The sequence below is a fragment of the Elephas maximus genome, chromosome 23 (assembly GCF_024166365.1).
Source record: "Elephas maximus indicus isolate mEleMax1 chromosome 23, mEleMax1 primary haplotype, whole genome shotgun sequence".
In the NCBI taxonomy this organism is placed as follows: Eukaryota; Metazoa; Chordata; class Mammalia; order Proboscidea; family Elephantidae; genus Elephas; species Elephas maximus.
Window position 1 is genome coordinate 16,413,903 of NC_064841.1, and position 25,612 is coordinate 16,439,514.

At 41.0% G+C, this 25,612-nt stretch overlaps 1 protein-coding gene across 1 annotated transcript in view; it reads left to right on the plus strand.

Annotated features, from left to right (window-relative positions):
* The window catches only part of SLC9A9 (solute carrier family 9 member A9), a 659,769-nt gene that overhangs the window by 511,566 nt on the left and 122,591 nt on the right, over positions 1–25,612 (plus strand). Inside the window, exon 13 of the mRNA XM_049867356.1 lies at positions 21,611–21,662. Coding sequence (XP_049723313.1) covers positions 21,611–21,662 — 52 coding nt within the window. The remainder of the gene's footprint in view (positions 1–21,610; positions 21,663–25,612) is intronic.

A 25,612-nucleotide genomic window follows, 5' to 3' on the forward strand; every position in this document is an offset into this window, starting at 1 on the left:
AACAATGATATATCTTATAAGTAATGGCATCTTAGGTTCAAAGAAATACAGTGTAAGTACTTTGAGGATGGGTCTAGGTTTAACATATTTTTAATATCTACCACAAAATCAAAGGAACCCTGGTAGCACAGTGGTTAAAGCTCTTGGCTGCTAACTGATGGTGGTTCGAATCCACCAGCTGCTCCTCGGGAGAAAAAAATGGCAGTCTGCTTCGGTGAAGATTTACAGCTTTGGAAATCCTATGGGGCAGTTCTCCTCTGTCTTCCAGGGTCACTATGAGTCAGAATCGACTCGATGGCAACGGGTTTGGTTTGGTTTTGACCACAATATCTCGCATGTAATGTTGTGTGCCGCTGAGTTGGAGGTCATGCTATATCCTCAACTAGTATTTCATGAATGAGGGAATAAATTACAACATTTACTTGTCCTAGCTGATATTTTGTTTTAGGACTTGGAGAGTGTGGCGTCAGGAAAAATACGAATTCATATACAAGGCCTGTTTAAGCGGCCCCATCATGAGCCTCTGGAAATGACAGGCTGAAAAAGCCCGGATGTCGCATTAGCCATGAGCACCCACTTAACTCTCATTATTTCATTTTCTGCCAAATTGATGCTAATTGCGTCCCCATGCTATGCCCTCTCCGTAGTCTTTGGGATAATGCGAGAACCTGTTTTCCAGCAGATTGTTACCCATGTCTTTGGTCTTTCTCATCTGCTTTAAGACAACTTCTTCCCGATTGCGCTTTTCATCAATTCTTCACTCACTTCCGTTTTCCTGACCTGAAACTTCCCACCCGGAAATCAAGGCGCAGTTTTCAATGCAGTTCTAGCATTCACCATGAATTCTTTCTTTATTTTTTTAAAGTTTAAGCTTTTAATTTCATTTTAAGCCAATCATGCATGCCAGCGTGCGCCTTAGCCTCAGCGTTGATAGCAGTTGGTTCAACCAGAGAAAAACGTTATTTTTTCTCGTAATGTTCTTTAATCCCTCTCAGCTAGAAACTAAAATTATTTTCTTCTCTTTCAATGAATCATGCAGTAACAGCTTCCTAGCTTGCCCATTATCTTTCTGTCATTTTCCTTCTTAAAATTAAGATATTTATTCATTTTTAGCAAAAAGCAAGATGATGTAATATTAAGACCAGTATTTCTTACTGAACAGTTCTCTGGGAATAGGGATGGAGCTTTCTTATTAAAAAAAAAAAAAAAAAAGCATATATATATATATATATATCACAAAGCTGGATATTAATTACCAATAGCATCTTGTGGCCTTACAAAGTATTAACCACTCCAAAGGGAAATAAGATTTCAGTTGTTAAGTTCATAGAGATTTCGGATCACAATCTACTTCTAACTGTAGGTTTAAATAATGGTTTTGGCAACCATTATTTATCCTGAAGCTGCTTTAATTTCAATTTTAGTGACTTATTAGTGTTGGTGAAACAGTCTTCTTTGGTTATTTTTTCTTGTTTTAAGTCCACATGGTTAATAATTCATGCTGACTGGAGGGTATTTGTGATGGATAGCCAGAAGCAACAGATTTACTGGCACAAAATTATTACAGAGCCTAGTTGCAATTGCTTTTTAATGGCTAACTTAAAAAATTGCGTTATAAATCTTTCTTTTTTTCTTTTTAATTACTAAAATACATGGGGTTACAATAACTTGAGATCTTCTTCCCAACCTCCATATGCTTTAGATAATACATGAATATCATCTAATGAAGTTTCTAGAACTCCACAAGGACTCAATCCATGTTAGTTGCTACTATTATAATTTTGTGTTTCCAGCTGCCATTTTGTACCTCTCGGTGTGCACTGTGGGTCTTTTTGGCCCTTCCTTCTGTGCCCCATGGTGCCCTCTTTCAATACCCTGGTGCCCTTTGGCTTTTTTTTTCTCACCTCTGTCTGCTCTTAGGAATAAGTCTGATTCAGTCTCTTGAGCGTTTCGTACCTTGTATGAATGCTTGCTGAGTCCTTGCCTGGTAAGCCTAACCTTTACTGGGAGATGAAGAGCTTTGTCCTGTACTAAGAAGCTTCAGGCATTAATCATTACAGAAGGTCATTATTTGGGGAGGTAGCCATTTCAAAACATCTTGTAGATTACCTGCCCTCCTAAGAGATGAAGCCAATTTGGAGAGTAGGGTTCAGAACCAACCACTGGACCATTACCTTCTGCATCAGTTCCGATATAAAGCTTTGTTGTTCTCCTCCTAGGATTCTCTCCAGGGCATCATCTCACATAAATATCTCCTGGTTGTCATTTGCTTTAGCTGGCTCAAATTTTCTCCTGGATCATTGCATAGAGGAGTTTTTTGATTCTCTAAATGCATGTGACATGTATTTTTCCCCTCGTTGTTAAAGTCCACTGTTGATTTTTGTAGATGATATTCCACTGGGGGGAATATGCTCCTTGCATCAAGAGAACACATTCCAGACCCAAGATCCTTCCCTTTCAGGCTTCCACTGAGCACATCAAGAAACAGCAATGTGAAGGCTTGCTCAGAGAGCACACTCCAGACACACACATTGCACACTGAGTGTGGTCTTTAATGAGAGCAGGGATTATGCCATGGTTCTGTGTGGACTTACTTGTGTCTGTTACTTATACTTCAGGACGGTTTGGAATGAGATACATGATGGAAGGGGATACACATCTGGTACTGTCATATTGGTCTGTTTGTTCAACTATGAAGTAATCACAATAGTTTTCAGGTTTTAGGTTTGCCACTTCTTGCCCAGACCTCTGACAGTCTGGGATTTCTTTTTTCAACCACTTTTGGTTTCACACCAACATGTAAAGCTGGCTTCTACAACTACTTTATATTCAGTAACAAAATGTCTCTCTTTTTCCTGTGCAACATCTTTGGTCTGACATTGAGAAGACGCCCCACCTGGAAACACTCTAGAATTTAAACAAGCACTTGAAAGGATGGGTTTGCTGGGGATGTGCACTTGGCTCTGATGAATCCCTAATTGCCGAGGCAGGGCACCCAGAGTGATGCCTTAGGGAAGAACGGCCAGATGCCTTGATAAGCTATTATATCTGTCTCCTGCCCCCCCCCCAAGGGTGTCAATGTGCTTGCGGCTTAGGTCAAACGACATTAGTCTGCATATTCGGTCTCAATCCAGATTCTAATTGACTCTTGTCTGTAGGCTGGAATTAGCTTACCTCTTGGCAGAACTAAGCGCTCCAAACTCAGGGGAAGTTTTGCCAAACATAAGGAACAGGATGTAGATCTGAATTTGTGTCTGTGACATGCACTTGTTTATTGGTGTTTATTTCTACAAGAATGTAATGTTTTTGGCATGCTTTTAAGTTTCCAAATATATTTATAAATTATCAGACATGTAAACACTGGCCCCACAGCTCATCTCTGCATCCAAAGCACACCTACTCTTCTCGGTCTTTACACTCCAAACCTCTACTATAAATAAGCCTCCACTGGGACCTAGGAGTCACAGGAAAATCTACTTCAAAACCAGGCAAGGAGGGGTAAAACCTACCTTTTATGCTGGAGACATAACACTTAATGCCTTATTCAGAAGGCCTAGGTAGGAAAACAATATCAACAACCAATACAACAGGAACAGCAGCTACCACTTCTGAGTATTTTGTAGGTGCCAAGCTCTGTGGTGAGTACTTTACGTGCATTATCTCACAAAAACCTCATAAGATAGTTATTATCCACATCCCTATTTTATGAAAAAGAAAACTAAGGCTCACAGTTTCTTGCCTATAATCACACAAGCAAGTGGTGGAACCAGATAGTCAGGGAGACTAACTATATGTCACTTATTAGCTGTTGCTTAGTATTTTAGTAATCTGTGTCAGCAGAGAGTTAAAGACAGGCCAGACCCTTTTCTTAGTCTGATCAGACTAATAGTCTCCCATGAAATCTGTCTTAGTCATCTAGTGCTGCTATAACAGAAATACCAAAAGTGGATGGCTTTAACAAACATAAATTTATCCTCACAGTCCAGTAGGTTAGAAGTCCGAATTCAGGGTCCCAGCTCCAGGGGAAAGCTTTCTCTGTCTGTCAGCTCTGGGGGGAAGATCCTTTTCATCAGTCTCCCCTGGTGAAGGAATTTCTTAGTGTAGAGACCCTGGGTCCAAAAGATGCGCTATTATCCTGGCTCTTTTTTCTTGGCAGTATGAGGCCCCCTTGTCTCTCTGCTCGCTTCTTTATTTTATATCTCAAAAGAGATTGGTTTACTTTGCAGAATCCAAAACTTTGAAATATTACAAAGCATCTTCTCAGACCACAAGGCCATAAAAGTGGAAATCAATAACAGAAAAATTAGGGAAAAGAAATCAAATACTTGGAAACTGAACAATACCCTGCTGAAAAAAGACAGGGTTATAGAAGACATTAAGGAGGGAATAAAGAAATTCATAGAATGCAATGAGAATGAAAACACTTCCTATCAAAACCTCTGGGACACAGCAAAAGCAGTGCTCAGAGGTCAATTTATATCAATAAATGCACACATACAAAAAGAAGAAGGAGCAAAAATCAGAGAACTGTCCCTACAACTTGAACAAATAGAAAGTGAGCAACAAAAGAATCCATCAGGCACCAGAAGAAAACAAATAATAAAAATTAGAGCTGAACTAAATGAATTAGAGAACAGAAAAACAGTTGAAAGAATTAACAAAGCCAAAAGCTGGTGCTCTGAAAAAATTAACAAAATTGATAAGCCATTGGCCAGACTGACTAAAGAAATACAGGAAAGGAAACAAATAACCCGAATAAGAAACGAGATGGGCCACATCACAACAGACCCAACTGAAATTAAAAGAATCATATCAGATTATTACGAAAAATTGTACTCTAACAAATTTGCAAACCTAGAAGAAATGGATGAATTCCTAGAAAAACACTACCTACCTAAACTAGCACAATCAGAAGTAGAACAACTAAATAGACCCATAACAAAAAAAGAGATTGAAACGGTAATCAAAAAACTCCCAACAAAAAAAAAGCCCTGGCCCGGATGGCTTTACTGCAGAGTTCTACCAAACTTTCACAGAAGAGTTAACACCACTACTACTAAAGGTATTTCAAAGCATAGAAAATGACGGAATACTGCCTAACTCATTCTATGAAGCCACCATATCCCTGATACCAAAACCAGGTAAAGACATCACAAAAAAAGAAAATTACAGACCTATAGCCCTCATGAACATAGATGCAAAAATCCTCAACAAAATTCTAGCCAATAGAATTCAACAGCATATCAAAAAAATAATCCACCATGACCAAGTGGGATTTATACCAGGTATGCAAGGCTGGTTTAATATTAGAAAAACCATTAATGTAATCCACCATATAAATAAAACAAAAGACAAAAACCACATGATCTTATCAATTGATGCAGAAGAGGCATTTGACAAAGTCCAACACCCATTTATGATAAAAACTCTCAGCAAAATAGGAATTGAAGGAAAATTCCTCAACATAATAAAGGGTATCTATACAAAGCCAACAGCCAACATCACTCTAAATGGAGAGAGCCTGAAAGCATTTCCCTTGAGAACGGGAACCAGACAAGGATGCCCTTTATCACTGCTCTTATTCAACATTGTGCTAGAGGTCCTAGCCAGAGCAATTAGGCTAGAGAAAGAAATAAAGGGCATCCAGATTGGCAAGGAGGAAGTAAAATTATCTCTATCTGCAGATGACATGATCTTATACACAGAAAACCCTAAGGAATCCTCCAGAAAACTACTGAAACTAATAGAAGAGTTTGGAAGAGTCTCAGATTATAAGATAAACATACAAAAATCACTTGGATTTCTCTACATCAACAAAAACAACATCGAAGAGGAAATAACCAAATCAATACTATTCACAGTAGCCTCCAAGAAGATAAAATACTTAGGAATAAATCTTACCAAAGATGTAAAAGACCTATACAAAGAAAACTACAAAGTACTACTACAAGAAACTAAAAAGGACCTACTTAAGTGGAAAAACATACCTTGCTCATGGATAGGAAGACTTAACATGGTAAAAATGTCTATTCTACCAAAAGTCATCTATACATACAATGCACTTCCGATCCAAATTCCAATGTCATTTTTTAATGTGATGGAGAAACAAATCACCAACTTCATATGGAAGGGGAAGAAGTCTCGGATAAGTAAAGCATTACTGAAAAAGAAGAAGAAAGTGGGAGGCCTCACTCTACCTGATTTTAGAACCTATTATACAGCCACAGTAGTCAAAACAGCCTGGTACTGGTACAACAACAGGCACATAGACCAATGGAACAGAATTGAGAACCCAAATATAAATCCATCCACATATGAGCAGCTGATATTTGACAAAGGCCCAGTGTCAGTTAATTGGGGAAAAGATAGTCTTTTTAACAAATGCTGCTGGCATAACTGGATATCCATTTCCAAAAAAATGAAACAGGACCCATACCTCACACCATGCACAAAAACTAACTCCAAGTGGATCAAAGACCTAAACATAAAGACTAAAATGATAAAGATCATGGAAGAAAAAATACGGACAACCCTAGGAGCCCTAATACAAGGCATAAACAGAATACAAAACATTACCAAAAATGACGAAGAGAAACCAGATAACTGGAAGCTCCTAAAAATCAAACACTTATGCTCATCTAAAGAATTCACCAAAAGAGTAAAAAGACCACCTACAGACTGGGAAAGAATTTTCAGCTATGACATCTCCGACCAGCGCCTGATCTCTAAAATCTATATGATTCTGTTAAAACTCAACCACAAAAAGACAAACAACCCAATCAAGAAGTGGGCAAAGGATATGAACACGCACTTCACTAAAGAAGATATTCAGGCAGCTAACAGATACATGAGAAAATGCTCTCGATCATTAGCCATTAGAGAAATGCAAATTAAAACTACTATGAGATTCCACCTCACTCCAACAAGGCTGGCATTAATCCAAAAAACACAAAATAATAAATGTTGGAGAGGCTGCAGAGAGATTGGAACTCTTATACACTGCTGGTGGGAATGTAAAATGGTACAACCACTTGGGAAATCTATCTGGTGTTTTCTTAAAAAGTTAGAAATAGAACTACCATACAACCCAGAAATCCCACTCCTCGGAATATACCCTAGAGAAACAAGAGCCTTCACACAAACAGATGTATGCACACCCATGTTTATTGCAGCTCTGTTTACAATAGCAAAAAGTTGGAAGCAACCAAGGTGTCCATCAACGGATGAATGGTTAAATAAATTGTGGTATATTCACACAATGGAATACTACGCATCGATAAAGAACAGTGACGAATCTGTGAAACATTTCATAACATGGAGGAACCTGGAAGGCATTATGCTGAGTGAAATTAGTCAGAGGCAAAAGGACAAATATTGTATAAGACCACTATTATAAGATCTTGAGAAATAATATAAACTGAGAAGAACACATACTTTTGTGGTTACGAGGGGGGAGGGAGGGAGGGTGGGAGAGGGTTATTTACTGATTAGTTAGTAGATAAGAACTACTTTAGGTGAAGGGAAGGACAATACTCAATACACGGAAAGTCAGCTCAACTGGACTGGACCAAAAGCAAAGAAGTTTCCAGGATAAACTGAATGCTTCAAAGGTCAGCGGAGCAAGGGCGGGGGTTTGGGGACTATGGCTTAAGGGGACTTCTAAGTCAATTGGCAAAATAATTCTATTGTGAAAACATTCTGCATCCCACTTTGAAAAGTGGCATCTGGGATCTTAAGTGCTAACAAGTGGCCATCTAAGATGCATCAATTGGTCTCAACCCACCTGGATCAAAGGAGAATGAAGAACACCGAGGTCACACGATAACTATGAGCCCAAGAGACAGAAAGGGCCACATGAGCCAGAGACTTACATCATCCTGAGACCAGAAGAACTAGATGGTGCCCAGCCACAACCGATGACTGCCCTGACAGGGAACACAACAGAGAACCCCTGAGGGAGCAGGAGATCAGTGGGATGCAGACCCCAAATTCTCACAAAAAGACCATACTTAATGGTCTGACTGAGACTAGAGGAATCCCGGCGGTCACGGTCCCCAAACCTGCTGTTGGCCCAGGACAGGAACCATTCCCGAAGACAACCCATCAGACATGGAAGGGACTGGACAATGGGTTGGAGAGAGATGCTGATGAAGAGTGAGCTACTTGTATCAGGTGGACACTTGAGACTGTGTTGGCATTTCCTGTCTGGAGGGGAGATAAGAGGGTAGAGAGGGTTAGAAACTGGCAAAATTGTCATGAAAGGAGAGACTGGAAGGGCTGACTCATTAAGGGGAGAGTAGGTGGGTGTATGGAGTAAGGCGTCTATAAGCTTATATGTGACAGACTGACTTGATTTGTAAACGTTCACTTAAAGCTCAATAAAAATTATTAAAAAAAAAAAGAGAGATTGGTTTAGAACACAACCTTATCTTGTAGATTGAGTTCTTCCTCATTAATATAACTGCAGCTAATCCCACCTCATTAACATCACAGAGGTAGGATTTACATCACATAGGAAAATCACATCAGATGCAAAATGGTGGACAATCACTCAATACTGAGAATCATGGCCTAGCCAAGTTGACACACATTTTGGGGGGAGACAATTCAATCTATGACAACCTCCATAAGCAATGTTATGTGTGCAGCCTTAGGATACCAAAAAAAAAAAAAAAAAAACCATTGCCATGGAGTTGATTCCAACTCATAACAACCCTATAAGACAGAGTAGAACTGCCCCATAGGGTTTCCAAGGAGCAGCTGGTAGATTCAAACTGCCAGCATTTTGATTAGCAGATGTAGCTCTTCACCACTGTGCCACCAGGGCAGGACTATCAGATGAACCATATCAGATTTCAGTTTGATACATAGACAGCTTCTGGAAGTGACAACATGTAAACCAGCAAAGCATACAAGAGACCAGCAGATGATAGGGGTCCGTGCCCTGGTGGAAAGCCATGTTCTGCTCTCAGCAGCATCTCCAGCCTCACATCTTACACTCCTATGCTGTGACATACTTCATGTCCCCAAATTACAGACACTCCCTTTCTGCCTTTAGTTCATTGGCAGATATGTTATCTTATCACTCCCCAGATTCAGAATCAGAGTTGTCTCTGAGTACACATTAGCCTCTGTCCTCTAAAATCAGTCTTTCGGTAGAAGTGTAAAACCACCTACCCAGTCGCTGACCAGGGGACTCACTATGACATCTCTAATATGACTCATCATCCTTTGTTTGAAAACACTCAAGGATACAGATCTGGGAAGCAGTTGCTTTTCCTGATACTGAGCCCACATTGACTACATTTGATTAACTCCCATGTGATACTGTCCCATCTGATACACATTAATCCAAACCAAAATTTTTCTATGTCCATCATCATAACCTTCCTCCAGAAAATGTTCATGTCTCTCCAAGATTATGGTCATCTACTCTCCTGGGCCTCTTTCCTGCTAGCATCTATACCCGTTCCTGTTACATAAACTCCGACTCATGGTGACCACCTACGTGCCATAGTAGAACTTTGCTCCATATGGTTTTCAATGGCTGCTTTTTCAGAGGTAGATTGTCAGGCCTTTCTTCAAAGGTGTCCCTGGATGGACACAAACTTCCAACCTTTTGGTTAGTACCTGAGTCCTTTAGCCATCTGCACCATTCAGGGACTCCAGCCTCCCCAAAGTCCATCTTATAAAATGCCCACACTGTCTTCAAACATTGACCGTGTCACAGCCTTCTCCAGTTTCCATGAGTATTCCCATTCCACTGATCTTGGTCTTAAAAAACCTATTATCACTCCCTTATCCCTTGAATTTTATTCCTAGAATTTTACCATTTTGTCTTGCTTCAGACAAGTAAATAGCCAAAACTCTTAAAGGGGGGAGCAGGATGCTGTTTTGCTTGAGTTAATAAAAATATAGAGAGCCAGCCTTGCTTCATCCACAAAAGAAATGCTCAGACCCAACTGACTCTGAGCTTCAGTTTCTTCTTCTTAACAGCGTGTCCCTTGGGGATGATTACCACACATGCTCCTCCTCCTTTAATAGGGATGATGTCAGGGGCAATCCATCCAGGTGCCCTGAGTAGAAACTCAGATGCATCTCAATACTTTCCTCTCCTTCGCTCCAGTCAGTTTGTCATGTACCAGTCCCTCCCTCCAACCCTATGCATACATCTCTCAAATCTATCTCCTCTTCTTCACCACTACTACCTTTGTTTAGGCCCTAATGGATTCTTGGCTAAACATTACAGTAGTCTACAAAATGGCCTCCATACCTCTAGCTTCTTAATATCACAATATATGCCACCAGTGATCTTTCTAGAACATAAATCCATTGCCAATGAGTTGATTCTTTCTCATAGCAACCTTACAGGACAGAGTAGAACTGCCCCCCTAGGATTTCCACGAAGTGGCTGGTGGATTCAAACTGCCAACCCTTTGGTTAGCAGCTTGATCTCTTAACCACTGCACCACCAAAATAAAGCATAGCATTGAAGATACTGTGTAACTTGGCTTCTGCTTACTTTCTGATCCCATCCAAACAACTCTGCCCACCTTAACTTTCATTACCTTCACAGTCCAGTGGTGCAGCTGTGTACCGTGTTCCAAACTTACTTTGCTCTTTTAAGCCTCTATACCTTTGTCTATGCTGTGCCCTCAGTCTGGAGTGCCCTCCCTCAGCCTCCTTTTCTCCTGCTGTTAAACTCACCCTCGCTTTTCATCACTCAGCTCCTCCGTGAAATATACTTAACCTTTCTACAACCCATTTAGTTTGGGCTCTCTTTTTGGTGTGTTCAAATAACTCTGTGTGCAATGCTTAGCACACCATACTGCAACTCTTCATTTACAGTGTCTGTCTTCCCTCAATAGATCTTGGGTCATTGATGGAAGGAATCCTGTCATTGACCTTTATGTCCCAGCATCTATCACAGAGTAAGTCAAAGTAGATACTAAATAAATGTTTACTACATTCATTTAAACAAATAAGGCCATTTATCTTTCAGGGTAATACAAGTTACAGAAAATCCACCCTAGGCTTTAACCTGTATTGTATTTACCTCTCAATTTTGTTGTTAGTCACTGTTGAGTTGGCTTCAACTCATGGAGACCCCATGTATAACAGAACAAAACCTTCGTTGCCCAGCCCTGCCATGTTCATGACTGTTGGTATGTTTGACTCCACGTTGCAGCCATTGTGTCAGTCCATGACATTAAAGGTTTCCCTCATCTTCACTGGCCCTCCATTTTACTAAGCATGATGTCTTTTTCTAGTGATTGGTCCCTCTTGATGACAAGTCCAAATAAATAAGTCGAAGATTCGGACGATATTCTGCGATCCATAGGGTTTTCAATGGCTAATTTTTGGAAGTAGATTGCCTAGCCTTTCTTTCTAGTCTGTCTTAGTCAGGAAGCTCTTCTGAAATCTGTTCACCATGGGTGACCCAGCTGGTTTTTGAAATACTGGTGGTATAGCTTCCAGCATCACAGCAACGCACAAGCCGCCACAGTAGGAAAAACTGACAAATGGGTGGTGGACCTCCCAGTTTAGGGTACCTCAATTTATCCCTAATAAAAATAGGAATAACAACAAAACATCAACTGACATTTCATGAGTATTCCCTAAGTGGCCACCAATGTTTTACATACTTTATATGTGTTAATTTATTTAATCTTTATAATAACCCATAAAGTAGGCAGATGTTTAATCTCCATTTATAGTTGAGAAAAACCGAGATTTAGAGAGGTTAAGTAATTTGTCCCAAAGTTACATAAGTAGTAAGTAATAGAAGTGAGATTTGAACCTATGCAGCCTAGCTTCAGGGTCCAAACTCACAACTACCGTGCCACACTGAAATAAAATGAACTGAGGTCAGTTTTTCCACCAAGTTTAGTTCATCTTTTTATTTCCCTAAAACACATTAAAAATATTTAAACAATTAATTGAATTAGTTTAACTTTGTTTATACACAAGCGCCACTAATATTTATGCAAATGATGTGTGACAGGGGCGGGGACAGAGCAAAGCCTCAGATTTGGGACCCTGTGTATGTTCTCACAATTGCACAGTACCCCCAAACTCCACGGGTTTCTTTCATTGTCCTGCTGTATTTATGTGCTCAATATCCACTCATTCTTCCCTTACTGGGAATGTCATTTTTTCCACTTAGCCATCAAATACAGTTCTTAGAGGAAATGGTTTCTCCTCCCCCAGCACCCATCCTCTGTCAGCACAGGGCTCAAAAGAATCAAAACCAATCCTAAGACCATTGGAATTCATACAATGGAACTAAGCCCTAACAATATTTCACTGCCTTTCCAGAGGTGCTAAGTGATAAGGATCAGAATGGATCTTGTTGGCTTTAATGGGGAAAGTGAGCCTTCTGTTAGTTACTTACCTTGCTCTTCCTCTAAGAAAAACTCAACTTGGAAGCATTCTTTTTGGCTGTGATTGGATACGGGAGCATCCCGAGATTTTAATATGTCTAATAAAACTCACCAAAGAATGGAGGCGCAATAGGAAAGGAGGGGTGTAATGGTGCACTAGGGATGCATTTGCTATGAAAATGGAGCTGGATGCTCACTGTAAATGAGGAACCCAGAGTGAGATGTTCGAGAGCACAGCTGGGAATCTGTGCAAAGCTCACTTCCATTTCCCTTTGAATGCCATAGAGGTAGCACTAGACTTGCTGAAAATTAAAAGGAACATCGAGAATGCAAAACATCGTATAAATTTTTTACTAGCCTTTTTAGTTGCTTTTTAATCCTTTCCTGGTTCTGTATTTATATTTTTAGTCATTTTCTTGGCCTGCGTGGTTGTTCACCCATCCACCACTCGTTGCGTGCGCCATTACAGTTATTTATTCACCACCTGCACCTATTCTTTATAATAATGGGTTCCTTTCTCTCTTTGGAGCCCTGATGGCACGGTGGTTAAGAGCTCAGCTGCTAACCAAAAAGTCAGCAGTTTGAATCCACCAGCCGCTCCCTGGAAACCCTATCGGGGCAGTTTCACTCTGTCCTATAGGGTCACTAGGAGTCAGAATTGACTCGATGGCAACGATTTGGTTTTGTTTTTTTCTTTCTTTAGCAACTTCCTTTTCACCTTCCTTCTCCTTGCTCCCTTTTTGCTCAGATCTTCCTCTCCTTTCTTTCTCCTTGATCATTAGACACCTTCTTTCCCTCTAGTCCTACTAGTCTACTAATAAATTATAAATTTTAATCTGGGAAGGTTGGCCCTCCTTAAATAGAAATGATGTTTTACTGTAAAACTGGAACTCCCTGGTGCACGCTGGCCATTCCCTGTGGCTCCACTGGGCTGTTGCTCTGTATTCAAGGGTTACCCGCTCTATATTCAAGGGTTGCCCAATGCAGAACCGGGAACTAGAAAGCTTTATCTCTAAAATTAGTGAACAATCAAGCATGGCAGGACTCTGGTGCCACTGATGAAAAGTACAGACAATAATAAAAAAAACCCGTTGCCGTCGAGTTGATTCTGACTCATAGTGACCCTACAGGACAGAGTAGAACTGTCCCGTGTGGTTTCCAAGAAGTGACTGGTGGATTCAAACTGCTGACCTTTTGGTTAGTAGCCAAGCTCTTAACCGCTGTGCAACCAGGGCTCCAATAGTAATAATAGCTGTTAATATTTCTTGAGCATTTACTATGTACCAGGTCTCAAGTTAAACACTTTACAAGTATTAACTCATTTAATCCTCATCACAACCCTGGGAAGTAAGATCCACAATTATCCCCATTGTACTAATGAGAAAACGAGGCACAGTGAGTGATTCACTTCACACAGCAAGCTAGAGGCGGAAAGTCATAGTTTTAAGCCCAAGCCATCTGACTCCAGGCCACACTTGATACTTGGTTTCATTGACCCCCCAGCAATTCGGGGGAGTACTGAAATCCTCAGGTTCCAGCTGTGGCTGCCATATCATACAGAGAACTAGGTTGCACTGCATGGCTGGGTACAACAAGATAGGTGAGCACAGTGTGGACCGGGGCTTGTCATAAATAGAGCAAGACAATCACAGGTGCCCCCAGAGGGAGTTTAGTCTGGAAGCAGAGAACAAGTTGGAGGGTGTATTAGATTCCTAGGCTGTTATAACAAAATACCAAAAATTGGGTGGCTTATAGGATCAGAAATTTATTGGCTAGGTGTCCACAGGGCCATGTTCTCTCCAAAGTCTCTAGAGGAGGATCCTTTCTTTCTCTCCTGGTTTCTTGCAGATGTTCCTTGGCTTGCCGACACAGCGTAACTCCATAGCGACATGGCAGTCTTCCCTCTGTCTATCTCTCTGTGCCTCTTCTCCTCTTTCATAAGGAGTCACTCAGATTGGATTAGGACCCACATTATGCCGGTATGATTTCATGTGAACTGATAACATCTCTTTTTTTTCTCTGTCTTCTTGTTGTTGTAAAAATATAGATAACACAGCATTTGGCAATTGAACATTTATCACATGTACTTGTGTAGCCATCACCAATATCCATTGCCAAATGTTCCACCACCATAAATGGAAATTCAGTGCTTCCTAAACAGTGACTCCCCTTTTTCCCTCCCTCCTGTCCAAGGTAACCATTATTAAACTCGATCTCTATGCATTTGTCTAGTCTAGGTATTTTATACTAGAGAGATCATACAATATTAGTCCTTTTGTGACTGACTTATTTCACTCAGCATAAAGTTTTCAAGGCTCATCTATGTTGTGGCATGTACCAGGACTTCATTTCTGTTTATGGCAGGGTCATATTCCATTGTATGCTGCCTTAGGCTGGGTTCTCTAGAGAAGCAAAACCAGTAAAGTGTCTAAATACGTATATAGAGAGATTTACATCACAGAAATGGCTCATGTGGTTTAAAGGCTGGAGAGTCCCAAGTCTGTGGGTCACACTGGAGGCTTCTCCTGACTCACATAGCTACAGGGGCTGGTAAACCCAAGATCAGCAGGTCAAACAACAGGCCTCTGGCTCACAGGCTGCAGAGGCTGACAAATACCAAGATCAACAGGTAATCTGCTAGCTCAAGACCCAAGAACCAGAGGTCAGATGAATAGGAGCCAGCTGCAGGACCCAGAGTGAGTAAAAGCTAACAAACTTTGCCAGAGAGTCCACCCGTATTGGATACAAACCACACCCTCTAAAAACTCCCTTTCAACTGACTGGCTGCTCATGACAGACCTCATCATGGAGGTGATTACATTATATCAGATTTCATCATGGAGCTGATTACATTATTACATAGTTACCAAACTACATCATAACTGCCTGTCTTAGTTATCTAGTGCTGCTATAACAGCTCTGGGGGAAAGTCATTGTCATCAATCTTTTCCTGGCCTAGGAGCTTCTCAGTGCAGGGACCTTGGGTCCAGAGGACACACTTCCCACCTTGTTCTTCATTCTTGGTGGCATGAGGTTCCCCATGTCTTTGCTGGACTCTCTCTTTTATATTTCAAAAGAGATTGACTCAAGATACAACCTAATCTTGTAGATCGAGTCCTGTCTTATTAACATAATTGCCTCTAATCCTGCCTCATTAACATCAAAGAGGTAGGATTTACAACACATAGGAAAATTACATCAGATGACAAAATGGTGGGCAGTCACACAGTATGGGGAATTGTGGCTTAACCAAGTTGACACACATTTTGGGTGAAAACAATTCAATCCATAATACTGCCAAACCACTGAGAATCATGGCCCAGCCAAGTTGACACACAACCTTAACCATCACATATGCGTATACCACATTTTTTTAATCCATTCACTGTTGATGGGCATTTGGGTTGTTTCCACCTTTGGCTATCGTGAATAATGTTGCAATGAACGCTGGTGTACATCTGTCTGTTTGTGTCGCTGCTTTCAAGCCTCTTGGGTATATATACCTAAGAGTGGAATTTCTGCGTTATATGGTGCTTCTAAACCCTGGTGGAGTAGTGGTTAAGTGCTACGGCTGCTAATCGAAGGGTCGGCAGTTTGAATCCGCCAGGCACTCCTTGGAAACTATGGGGCGGTTCTACTCTGTCTTATAGGGTCTCTATGAGTCGGAATCAACTCGCCGGCACTGGGTTTGGTTTTTGGCATGGTACTTCTATGTTTAACTTTTTGGGGAACCACCAAATTGTTTTCCACAGCAGCTGTATCATTTTGCATTCCCACCAAAGGCAGATGAGGATTCTGGTTTCTCCACATCCTCACCAGCACTTGTTATTTTCTTTTCACCTAACAACATACAACCAACAACAATAGCTAATGCTGGTGCAATGGTTAGGCGCTTGTCTGTGAAAGAAAGGTCAGCAGTTTGAACCCACCAGAGACTTTGCTGGAGAAAAGACCTGATGATCTGCTCCCATAAAGATTATAGCCTAAGAAACCCTATGGGGCAGTTCTACTCTGTCTTACAGGGTTGCTATGAGCTGGAATCAATTCAACAGCACAACTACAGTGGCTAACGACGATGAGCATCTTCTCATGTGCTTTCTGGTCATTTCTATATCCTTTCTGGTGAACTGTCTGTTCAGGTCATTTGCCCATTTGTCCATTGGGTTGTTTGTCTTTTTGTTGTTACGTTGTAGTAGTTCTTTATATATTCTGCATATCAGACCCTTACCTGATTTTCTACCAGTCTGTAGTTTGCCTCTTCATTTTGCTAATAAAGTCCTTTGATGTACAGAAGTTTTTAATTTTGATGAGATCCCATTTATCTATTTTGCCTTTCGTTGCTTGTGATTTCAGTGTCATATTGAGTGATAACATCTTCAAAGACCCTATTTCCAAACAAGGTCAAATTCACAAGCACCAGCAGTCAGGACTTCAACATATCTTTTTAGGACACAATTCAATCCCTAACAGAGGAATACAGCTATTTCCAGCCTAAGAGAGTGAAAAATTTAAGTGATGGGGGACCTGAGCCTGCGTAAAGGCCATCATCACGTATGGGCCAAGCTGTTGACCAGGAGGGGATGGGCAGTAATTGAAAGCTCAGAAAAGCAGGAGGGAGGAGGTGTATCACAAAAGCCCAGTGGTGCCAGCAGAGGCCTAACTGGGGTGGGTGAGGCAGGAAGGGTGTCATGCCCAGGGTGTGTTACATGCGTGCCCCGGGTGCTGCTTGAGGTGAAGCACCAATCAGCAGTTTCTATTGGCCATCACAGTTTCCATCACCTGCTGTGAGAGATCATTCAGCAATTTAACACTAATTGCCCTAGGCACTGTTTTCCATAGTTAGGTCCCTGGGTGCCAGCATGCCCAAACCAGCAGCCTGGAATTTGGACAGAAAGGGTTCGGTCTATGGAAGAATCACTGGCAGATCAAGGCAGGGCTAGAGCTCAGGGAAGATAGTAGGTAGTGGGGCTCGGAAATAAGAACAAGTCCATCTACCAGACCTGGGACGCTGTGTCCGGATTAGATGAGCAGAAAGGATAGCTCGATGCTGAGGGAAAGGCGATAAAGAGCCTTGGCTATCACTGTAGAAGGTTGGACTTCATCCTATACACCTGTGATTCTCACCTCGGGAGCTGCTATATACAATGTGGAACCATAAACTGAGGTGACATCACGTCTTCTTTCTAATAACCTTCCAAAAACTAAAGTGCATAAATGATCTTTTATGTGTAAATGTGAGCAGATTCAAGGTTAGCCCTAAAATTATGACACTTTCACACCTTGACTTGCTTCCTTGAACTAGAGAGTAAGAGACACTGATGCAGCTGGCATGTTTGCATAACCCCGGGGATGTTGTGCGAATGTGCCAGGCATGCCAATAGAAGTTTATATATCACAATTGAGGAAATGCAGAAAATTGCTCTCAGAAGCGATGGAGAGATGGTTGGGGCTGTGCAGGGGTAGGGCAGAGAACAACTGTGTTTTACCCTAGACCCTTCTGTAATATTTGGGTTTTATTATTTAAAAATACACACACATACTTGAAAAGAAAAAAGTATTAAGCTTGATTATCAGGTTATCTAGTCCCATTCCGGTCCCTGGGTGGTGCAAATGGTTAAGCCCTGGGCTACTACCTGAAAGGTTGGAGGTTCGAACCTATCCAAAGGCTCCTTGGAAGAGAGCCCTGGCAATCTGCTTCTGAAAGATCACAGCCATGAAAACCCTATGGAGTGCAGTTAGATAATTCCAATTTATAGATTATTCCACTATGAATTGGAATGGACTCAACCGCAACTGGTTTGTTAGTTAGTCCCATACTAAATTAAAAAGGGTGAGGGGACATGAGGGACAATATTGTAACATATTGCTGCAGACAGAAAACAAGGCATCTAACTGGCAGATACAAGAATTAAAAAAAGAAGAAGACAAAGTAGCCAGGGAACATTTAATATGGGCATAAAGAGGCTCCTACAGAAGTAGGAAATGACTATAATGCAGTGCGTGTGACATGTGGTGGAGCCAGTGGTGATGCTGAGACCTCAAGGAAAGATTAACCTACCCTCATTATGCTCTGCTTAAGGAGGCAGGGAGCCAGGGAATGTATTTTAGCAAGATTTTTATCAAAAAAAGTTAAAATTACAGGTGAAGGAAGGCATTGTACTTATGTGTCTTTCCTTGGTGGCACTTCAATTATTATAATTATAAAAAATTATATAATTATAATTATAAAAATATATAATTATAAATTATTGTATTTATTATTATATCATTATAAATATAATTATAAAAAATGATTTTTCTAATTAACCTTCCCAAACTGTACACCCTATGAGGGCAGAGACCATGTCCTGTTCACCCTGGTTTCTCCAGAAGGGAAGTAACTAACAGAAAGTTCTTTTTCTGCAAGCCACTTGAGATGTTCATTCTCCTCTAGGTCCAGAAGAGCTCCTGGTCCCACGAGCAGATCCTGACCTGAAATCTGACATGGGAGCAGATGGGTGCTAGGAAGCTGTGGCTCTACCCTTTGACACCACAGAAGCTGTGGCCCCACACATTCAGACCCCTGAGGCCATGGCCCCACCCTTTGAAACCAGTGCAGCCCTGCTTCCTGTGCTCTTTCCAACAGCTCTGTTGATCTCCAAGTTGCTACAGGGATGGTCCTTTGCTTTCCTTGAAAGACAACAGATGTAGCTCCTTTGGCCTATTTCCCATCTGCAGAATTCCAAGAGGCAGACAGTGTTCTCTCCATTCATTCTTTCTCTGTCCCTTTCAGTCTAAGCATACGGATTTTCTCCTCCGGTAATTGGTTAGACCCATCAGTCACAGGCTTAATCTCTTTAACAAAAGATTGCATAGCTACATCCTTGGTGAAATTCTAGGACATGTGTCCTTAGTTTGTAAAACAGAATTTCCCAAATCATTAAGTTTTGTTTTCATTTTGCACAGTTCATTTTTCAGTCCATCTCTTTCCTCTCACATTTTACTATAAGTGGCAAGAAGAAACCACGCAGTCCCTTTTAGATCTTAGAAATCTCACCAGCCAAATATCCAAGTTCATCGCTTACAAGTTCTACCTTCTACCAAACATTTGAGCGTAATGCAGACCAGTTCTTTGCCACTGCATAAAAAGCATCACCCTTCCTCCATTGTCCAATCACATGCTCATCATTTTCTTTTAAAGCCTCACCAGAAGCACATTAATGTGTATACTTCTAGCAATGTTGTGTTGCTGGCGCCATATGTATTCTCCGAGATGGTAGAGTCTATCTCTATAGCTCTCCTCTCTTCTCTCTGAGCCCTCATCAGAGTTGCCTGTGACGTTCATAATTCTACCAACAGTCTCTTCAAGGCAATCTAGGCTTTTACTATTAGAAAGCTCTTCCAGCCTCTACCCATCACCCAATTTCAAACCCACTTCCACATTTTAGGCATCTGTTAGAGTAGCACCCCTTAGTTACCTTGTGCTGCTCTAACAGAGATACTATAAATGGATGGCTTTAACAAACAGAAATTTATTTTCTCACAATTTAGGAGGCAAGAAGTCCAAGTTCAGGGTGCCAGCTCTAGGGAAAGTCTTTCTCTATTCTTTCTGGAGGAAGGTTCTTGTCTCTTTGAGCATCCACTGTTAGGCAGTCTTCATGTAGCTTGGCATCTGTCTTCCCCCATCTCTGTTTCTTAGCTTGCTTATTTAATCACTTTTATATCTCAAAAGAGATTGACTCAAGATACCACATTTTTACGCAAATAACATGTGCCTTCTGCATTTGTTTGCCAACCACACCCTCCTCCTACTCCTTGAAGTATTTTCATAAGCACCGCTATGCCAATTTTTTTTACATGTTGCCATAAAAAAAAAAATTAGCATACTATACTTACAGAAATACCTCGTAGAGGCAAGAGGTATTAGGCAAACAAATGTAGAAGGCGCATGTTGTTTGCTTTACTTTCGTAAAAATACGGTGCCCCCTACACTAATCCTGCTTCATTAACATAACAAGAGCAACCCATCCCCAAATGGAATTATAACCACAGGCATAGAGGTTAGAATTTACAACATGTATTTGTTGGGAGGACACAATTCAATCTGTAACACCAGGTATGGTCAGAAAGGGGGCAGGACTCGGTGCTTCGGTGATACTGAGCTTCTGTTAGGGGTGAGGGAAGAATTTGGGAATGGATAAGTGTAATGATTGAACAACATGGTGAACATAATTAATGTCAGTGAAGTGTGCAAGTAAAAGTTTTTGACAAGTGTTTCATTATATTTACTCTGATTTTTTTTAAAAAAATCTAAAAAAAAAAGACTGCACATTGTTACGGGAATCACAAGTAATGAAAAAAAAAAACAGAATTCATAGCAGTCCTACACACAGCAAGTGTGTCTGCATGTGAGAAAGAATGCTGCAGTGTCACCGAACTATCAATAATTTTGATCAATCTTGCTAGAGCAAAGAGTACCTTGTCTTTCTAGTCTCTCTAACACAAAATCATTATATAAAAAGCCTATCAAAGAGCAAGCAGCTGAAAATTACAGGGGGAAAAGCTATCCTAGATGGATGTCAGGTACCTAATTAATGCAAATATTGTTTTTTCTAGATTTTGATTTATCTTTCGGATTTGCCATCTTTAAAAAATATGTACTTTTTTAATGATTTATTTTCTTCTTCTAAAGAATCATTTTTGTACTAATTTTGTATTTGTATTTTTTATGTTCTTTTTATTAAAGAGGACCCCTGAATTGTATAAGTCTCAGGTCCCACAGAGCTGGATCTTCCCTGCTGGCAGCCAGGGTGAGCACCTGGACAAAGGACCAGGTTTCTCTGCCCCTGGAGCCCTACTCCAGCCAGGGCTCCCACATTCTCGGGGCAGTTGTCCTGCGAGGGTACCACGTCAACCCGCTCTTCCCCCAGGTCTGTTTTCAGGGCTACAAGGTCTTTTCCTGATGGTTCTCATCCCCAGTTCTCAGGCTCCTGCTCTGGCTGAGAAAGGCAAGAGTGAGGAACAGCTGCTGGTGCTTGATTTCTCTCCAGCTGTCCTGAAGCCCAGCTGTACAAGTCCTCATTCTGCCATGAATCTATTTCAGGTTCTTTTAATGCAAGGAGAGGTAGAGTGGTTTTCTGCCAAATCGTTCCTCTGATTCCTATCACGTTTGGGTTATGTAGCCTGACACACATGACCATCTTGCCTGCAGCAGGGCACTTACCAGCTTTCCTGTTTTCTTTTAACAGAGTTGGTGTGGATCCGGATGTAGATCTGAAGGAGGGGACTTCCTCACACCAGGCAAGTCCTAGAAGCCTCTGTGTAGACTACAGCAATGTGAGATGCTTGTACAGCATGTGGCCAAGGGGCTTATTCTAAACAGGGCTGCCTCTCTCATAAAACAAAGCAGGAGAATTCAGAGTGCTCAATAAACTTTAGCATATGAATGCTTAGAACTAGCCATTGAGTCAATTCTGACTCACTGTACAATATAGGGGTAAGAGCATGGCTCTTGGAATGAGATACCCAAGGGTTCAAATCCCTGCCCAGCAACTTGCTAGCCAGCTGATCTTGTTGAAATTAGCTCAAACTCTTTTATCCTCAGTTTGCTCATTTTATAAAAATAAGAATAGTGATCCAGTGCATGCTGGGCACACAAAAAATAGACCTGCTTCTCCTGCACAACTTCTCATGTATCAAGTATGTTGTTGTTGTCTGTTGCCATTAAATTGGCCCCTAGCTTGTGGTGATCCCATGCACAACAGAATGAAACACTGCCCAGTCCTGCACCATCTCCATGACTGACTGAAGATCAGACCATCATAATCCAATATATTGACTGATTGTTTTGAAGCAGCCTGCCAAGCCTTTCTGCCTAGTCTATCTTAGTCTAGAAGCTCCACTGAAACCTCTTCAACATCATAGCAACGCACAAGCTTCCACTGACAGGCAGTGGCTGCAGATGAGGTGTATTGGCTGGGAATCAAACCCAAGTCTCTCACATGGAAGACGAAAACTCTGCCACTGAAACACCAGTGCCTTCCATAAGTGCACAGAAATATTGAAATGGGCAAAACACAGGGAAACCGTCCAGGTGATCCATTCCTGACTTAACTGAGCAACCATTATCTGCAGAGACCTGAAAATTCTTATGGAAAATTATTCAGAACAATGTGTAGTTTCCTCAAGTAAACAAGGGAAAAGTATTCTCCAAACTCTGGACTTGAACCTGACACCATGGTCAAATTTGTCACTGGCAATTTTGCATTGCCCAAACCGAAACCCACTGCCATGGAGTTGATTCCTACCCGTAGCGACCCCACAGGGTTTCCAAGGCTGTAAACCTCTACAGAAGCAGACTGCCACATCTTTCTCCTGGGGAGCCACTGGTGGTTTTCAACCACCAACTTTTTGGTTGGCAGTCCATGGCTTTAACCACTGCCCCACCAGGACTCCTAATCAGCCATTTTTAAATCAGTACTTAAAAAAAAAAAAAAAAAAGGCGTAAGATTTTGCATCTTTTGCTAAAATTGAAAGTAGGCAAACATGATAGGACAATGTCTTAAATAAGCGATGTTGCTTGATCAATTGTGTTACAATCAAGTTTAAATTTGAAAGATCTATCGCTCTTCTATCTTGCGGGTTTTGTGTTCCTTTCTAAAAATGCCTTCATGAGTCACATCGGGTTAGTGTCACTGGGGAAGATGCTGATTTCCTGGTTTCTCTAGCTATAAAGAAGAAAGGGCCCCATGCTCTGCAGAAAGGGCAGGGAAATTTAAGTTGCTGACGATCCTGGCTCACACATACTTTGAATTTTTTTGTCATATATGTTCCAAGACCAGACTGGGGCTGTTTTCACGGACTTCATTGCCCAGGAGATACACTTAACGGCAGGATTGAACTCAGCAGGGTGCCTAGCATGCTAGGATTAGGGCCAGCCTGATGACCTTCGGAAGATCAAAGCCACCTTCTTACACTGGTAGGCTAGAATGAATAGTTAGTGAGGCCCTGTGGTGGCTGATTTCTAGAAAACATTTTCATTTTGTATAGGTCAACTAATCCATTCTCCTACCTTCAAGCAAAGCTTTTATCTAAATTGTATCCTTCTAACATTTAAAAAAGAAAAAAAGAGGCAGAATAAGAAAGTTCATCAAAGAAAATTCTTCACCTTCCTCCAACTACCTATTATTTTACGATAATATATAATTTTTGGAAAGATTTCTCACCACCTTAAGTCCTTCCTCCTGCGATTTAAATGTGTTTCAAATTAGCTAATGTGGCACTTTAAAGCAAAGTTCGCCATTGTTAACTCAGTAATAACTAGTACTTAAGGATGCTTACAGAAACCCTGGTGGCGTAGTGGGTAAGAGCTGTGGCTGCAAACCTAAAGGTTGGCAGTTCAGATCCACCAGGGCGCTCCTTGGAAACTCTGTGGGGCAGTTCTACTCTGTACAACGGGTCACTATGAGTCTCGGAATCGACTCGACGGCAACCGGTTTGGTTGGTTTTGGTTACAGCCACAGAAAGCATTTTTCTTAGAGAAGTGGGATAGTGCAGCATAGTACAGTGAAAACGACGTGGTATTTGGAGTCAGAGACCCTGGTTCTTAGTCTTGACTTTGCTGTTCACTTGCTGTCTAATCTTGGGTGAGATTTTTACGTCTTTCAGTCTCACTTTCTCATCTATATAAAATACAAAGGGTAATAATGTCTACCTCTCCATCTTGTTACAAGAATCGAGGGAAATTATATTTACGAAAACTACCCAGCTTAATTAAACTAAGAGGTAAACACAAAACTGGTTATGATCAAGTCAGTTCTGACTCATGGTAACTGCATGTGTTACAGAGTAGAACTGCTCCATAGGGTTTCTTTGGTTGTAATCTTTACAGAAGTAGACCGCCAGGCCTTTCATCCAAGCGCCCCTGGGTGGCTTCCAACCACCAAACTTTTGGTTAGCAGTCAAGCTCAAACCGTTGTTGTCACCAAGCGACCTTTTTAATTAAGTTCAACCCACCCCATTTTATGAAGGATTTGAGACAGTTTGCATCATCACCACATATGGTAATACTAAAATACTTTTAAAAGGATTTTAAAATACAGTAAAAATTAACAAAAGCAGAAAGTTAAAACCAGGGGGGTAAAAAGAAACACGAATAAGCACATCGTAAGGTCCTGCATACTTGCTATAGTCAAACCAGAAGTAACCTTTCTGGTTACTAAAGGGTGGAGGGGAAGAAATAATAATCAGTAATCTACTAAATTTATATCGTTTGAGAAAAATCAAACCCTTTCTTCAAGCAATGCAAAACTTCACAGGTAAATGTGTTTTAAAAGAAATTTCTCACTTAGGCCTTTATGTAGAGAAGAAAAAAAAAGCTATCTAAATGTTTAGTAACTAACCTCATTATAATTTGCATGATCGCTACTGAACTGCAGCTGCTTAAAAATAATTTGATTTTTAAGAAGCGTCCTGGAAGTGTTCTTACTGGCAATCATGTTTTACCATTGAAATAGTTCCATTTCAGAAGGACATTTTCTTGGCACCTTAAAATAATTCTTATCTGAAGTCAAGCACAGGAAAGAGCAGGGTCTGGCGGGAAGTGACAAACCACAGAGTCTGTGCACCTGCTTCTTGACCCCTACAGAGTTTCATTGGTACTTTCCAAACCATGTATCCAGAATTTCTCTGCCCTCATTTTGCCTGACAGCTCTTTGCATTCATTGTCTCTGAGAATACAGAGCATACACCCTAATTCTTAAGAGGATTGCATGATTCCACTTGTTTCACATTTATTAAATTGGGTTTACATTAACAAATATTATAATCTTTGCACTGGTCAACCTTAAAAAAAAAAAGAAGACTCTCTTTTTACTTACCCAAAGCTACAAAAGTTTCACAGGTAGTTATGGTAATTACTGATATTACACTCTCAAGTTCCAGAATATGGTTGTTATTGTTTTTAGGTGCCTTCCAGTACATTCCAACTTATATCTACCTTATGTACAAAAAAAGGAAACACTGCCCAATCCTACGCCATCCTCACAATTATTGCTATGCTTGAGGCCATAGTTGAAGCCACTGTGTCAATCCATGTTGTTGAGGGTCTTCCTTCTTGTGCTTGACCCTCTACCAACCATGATGTCTTTCTCCAGGGATTGGTCCCTACTGATAACATGTCCAAATTACATGAGACAAAATCTGGCCATTCTCACTTTTAAGAAGAATTCTGGCTGAACTTCTTCTGAAAC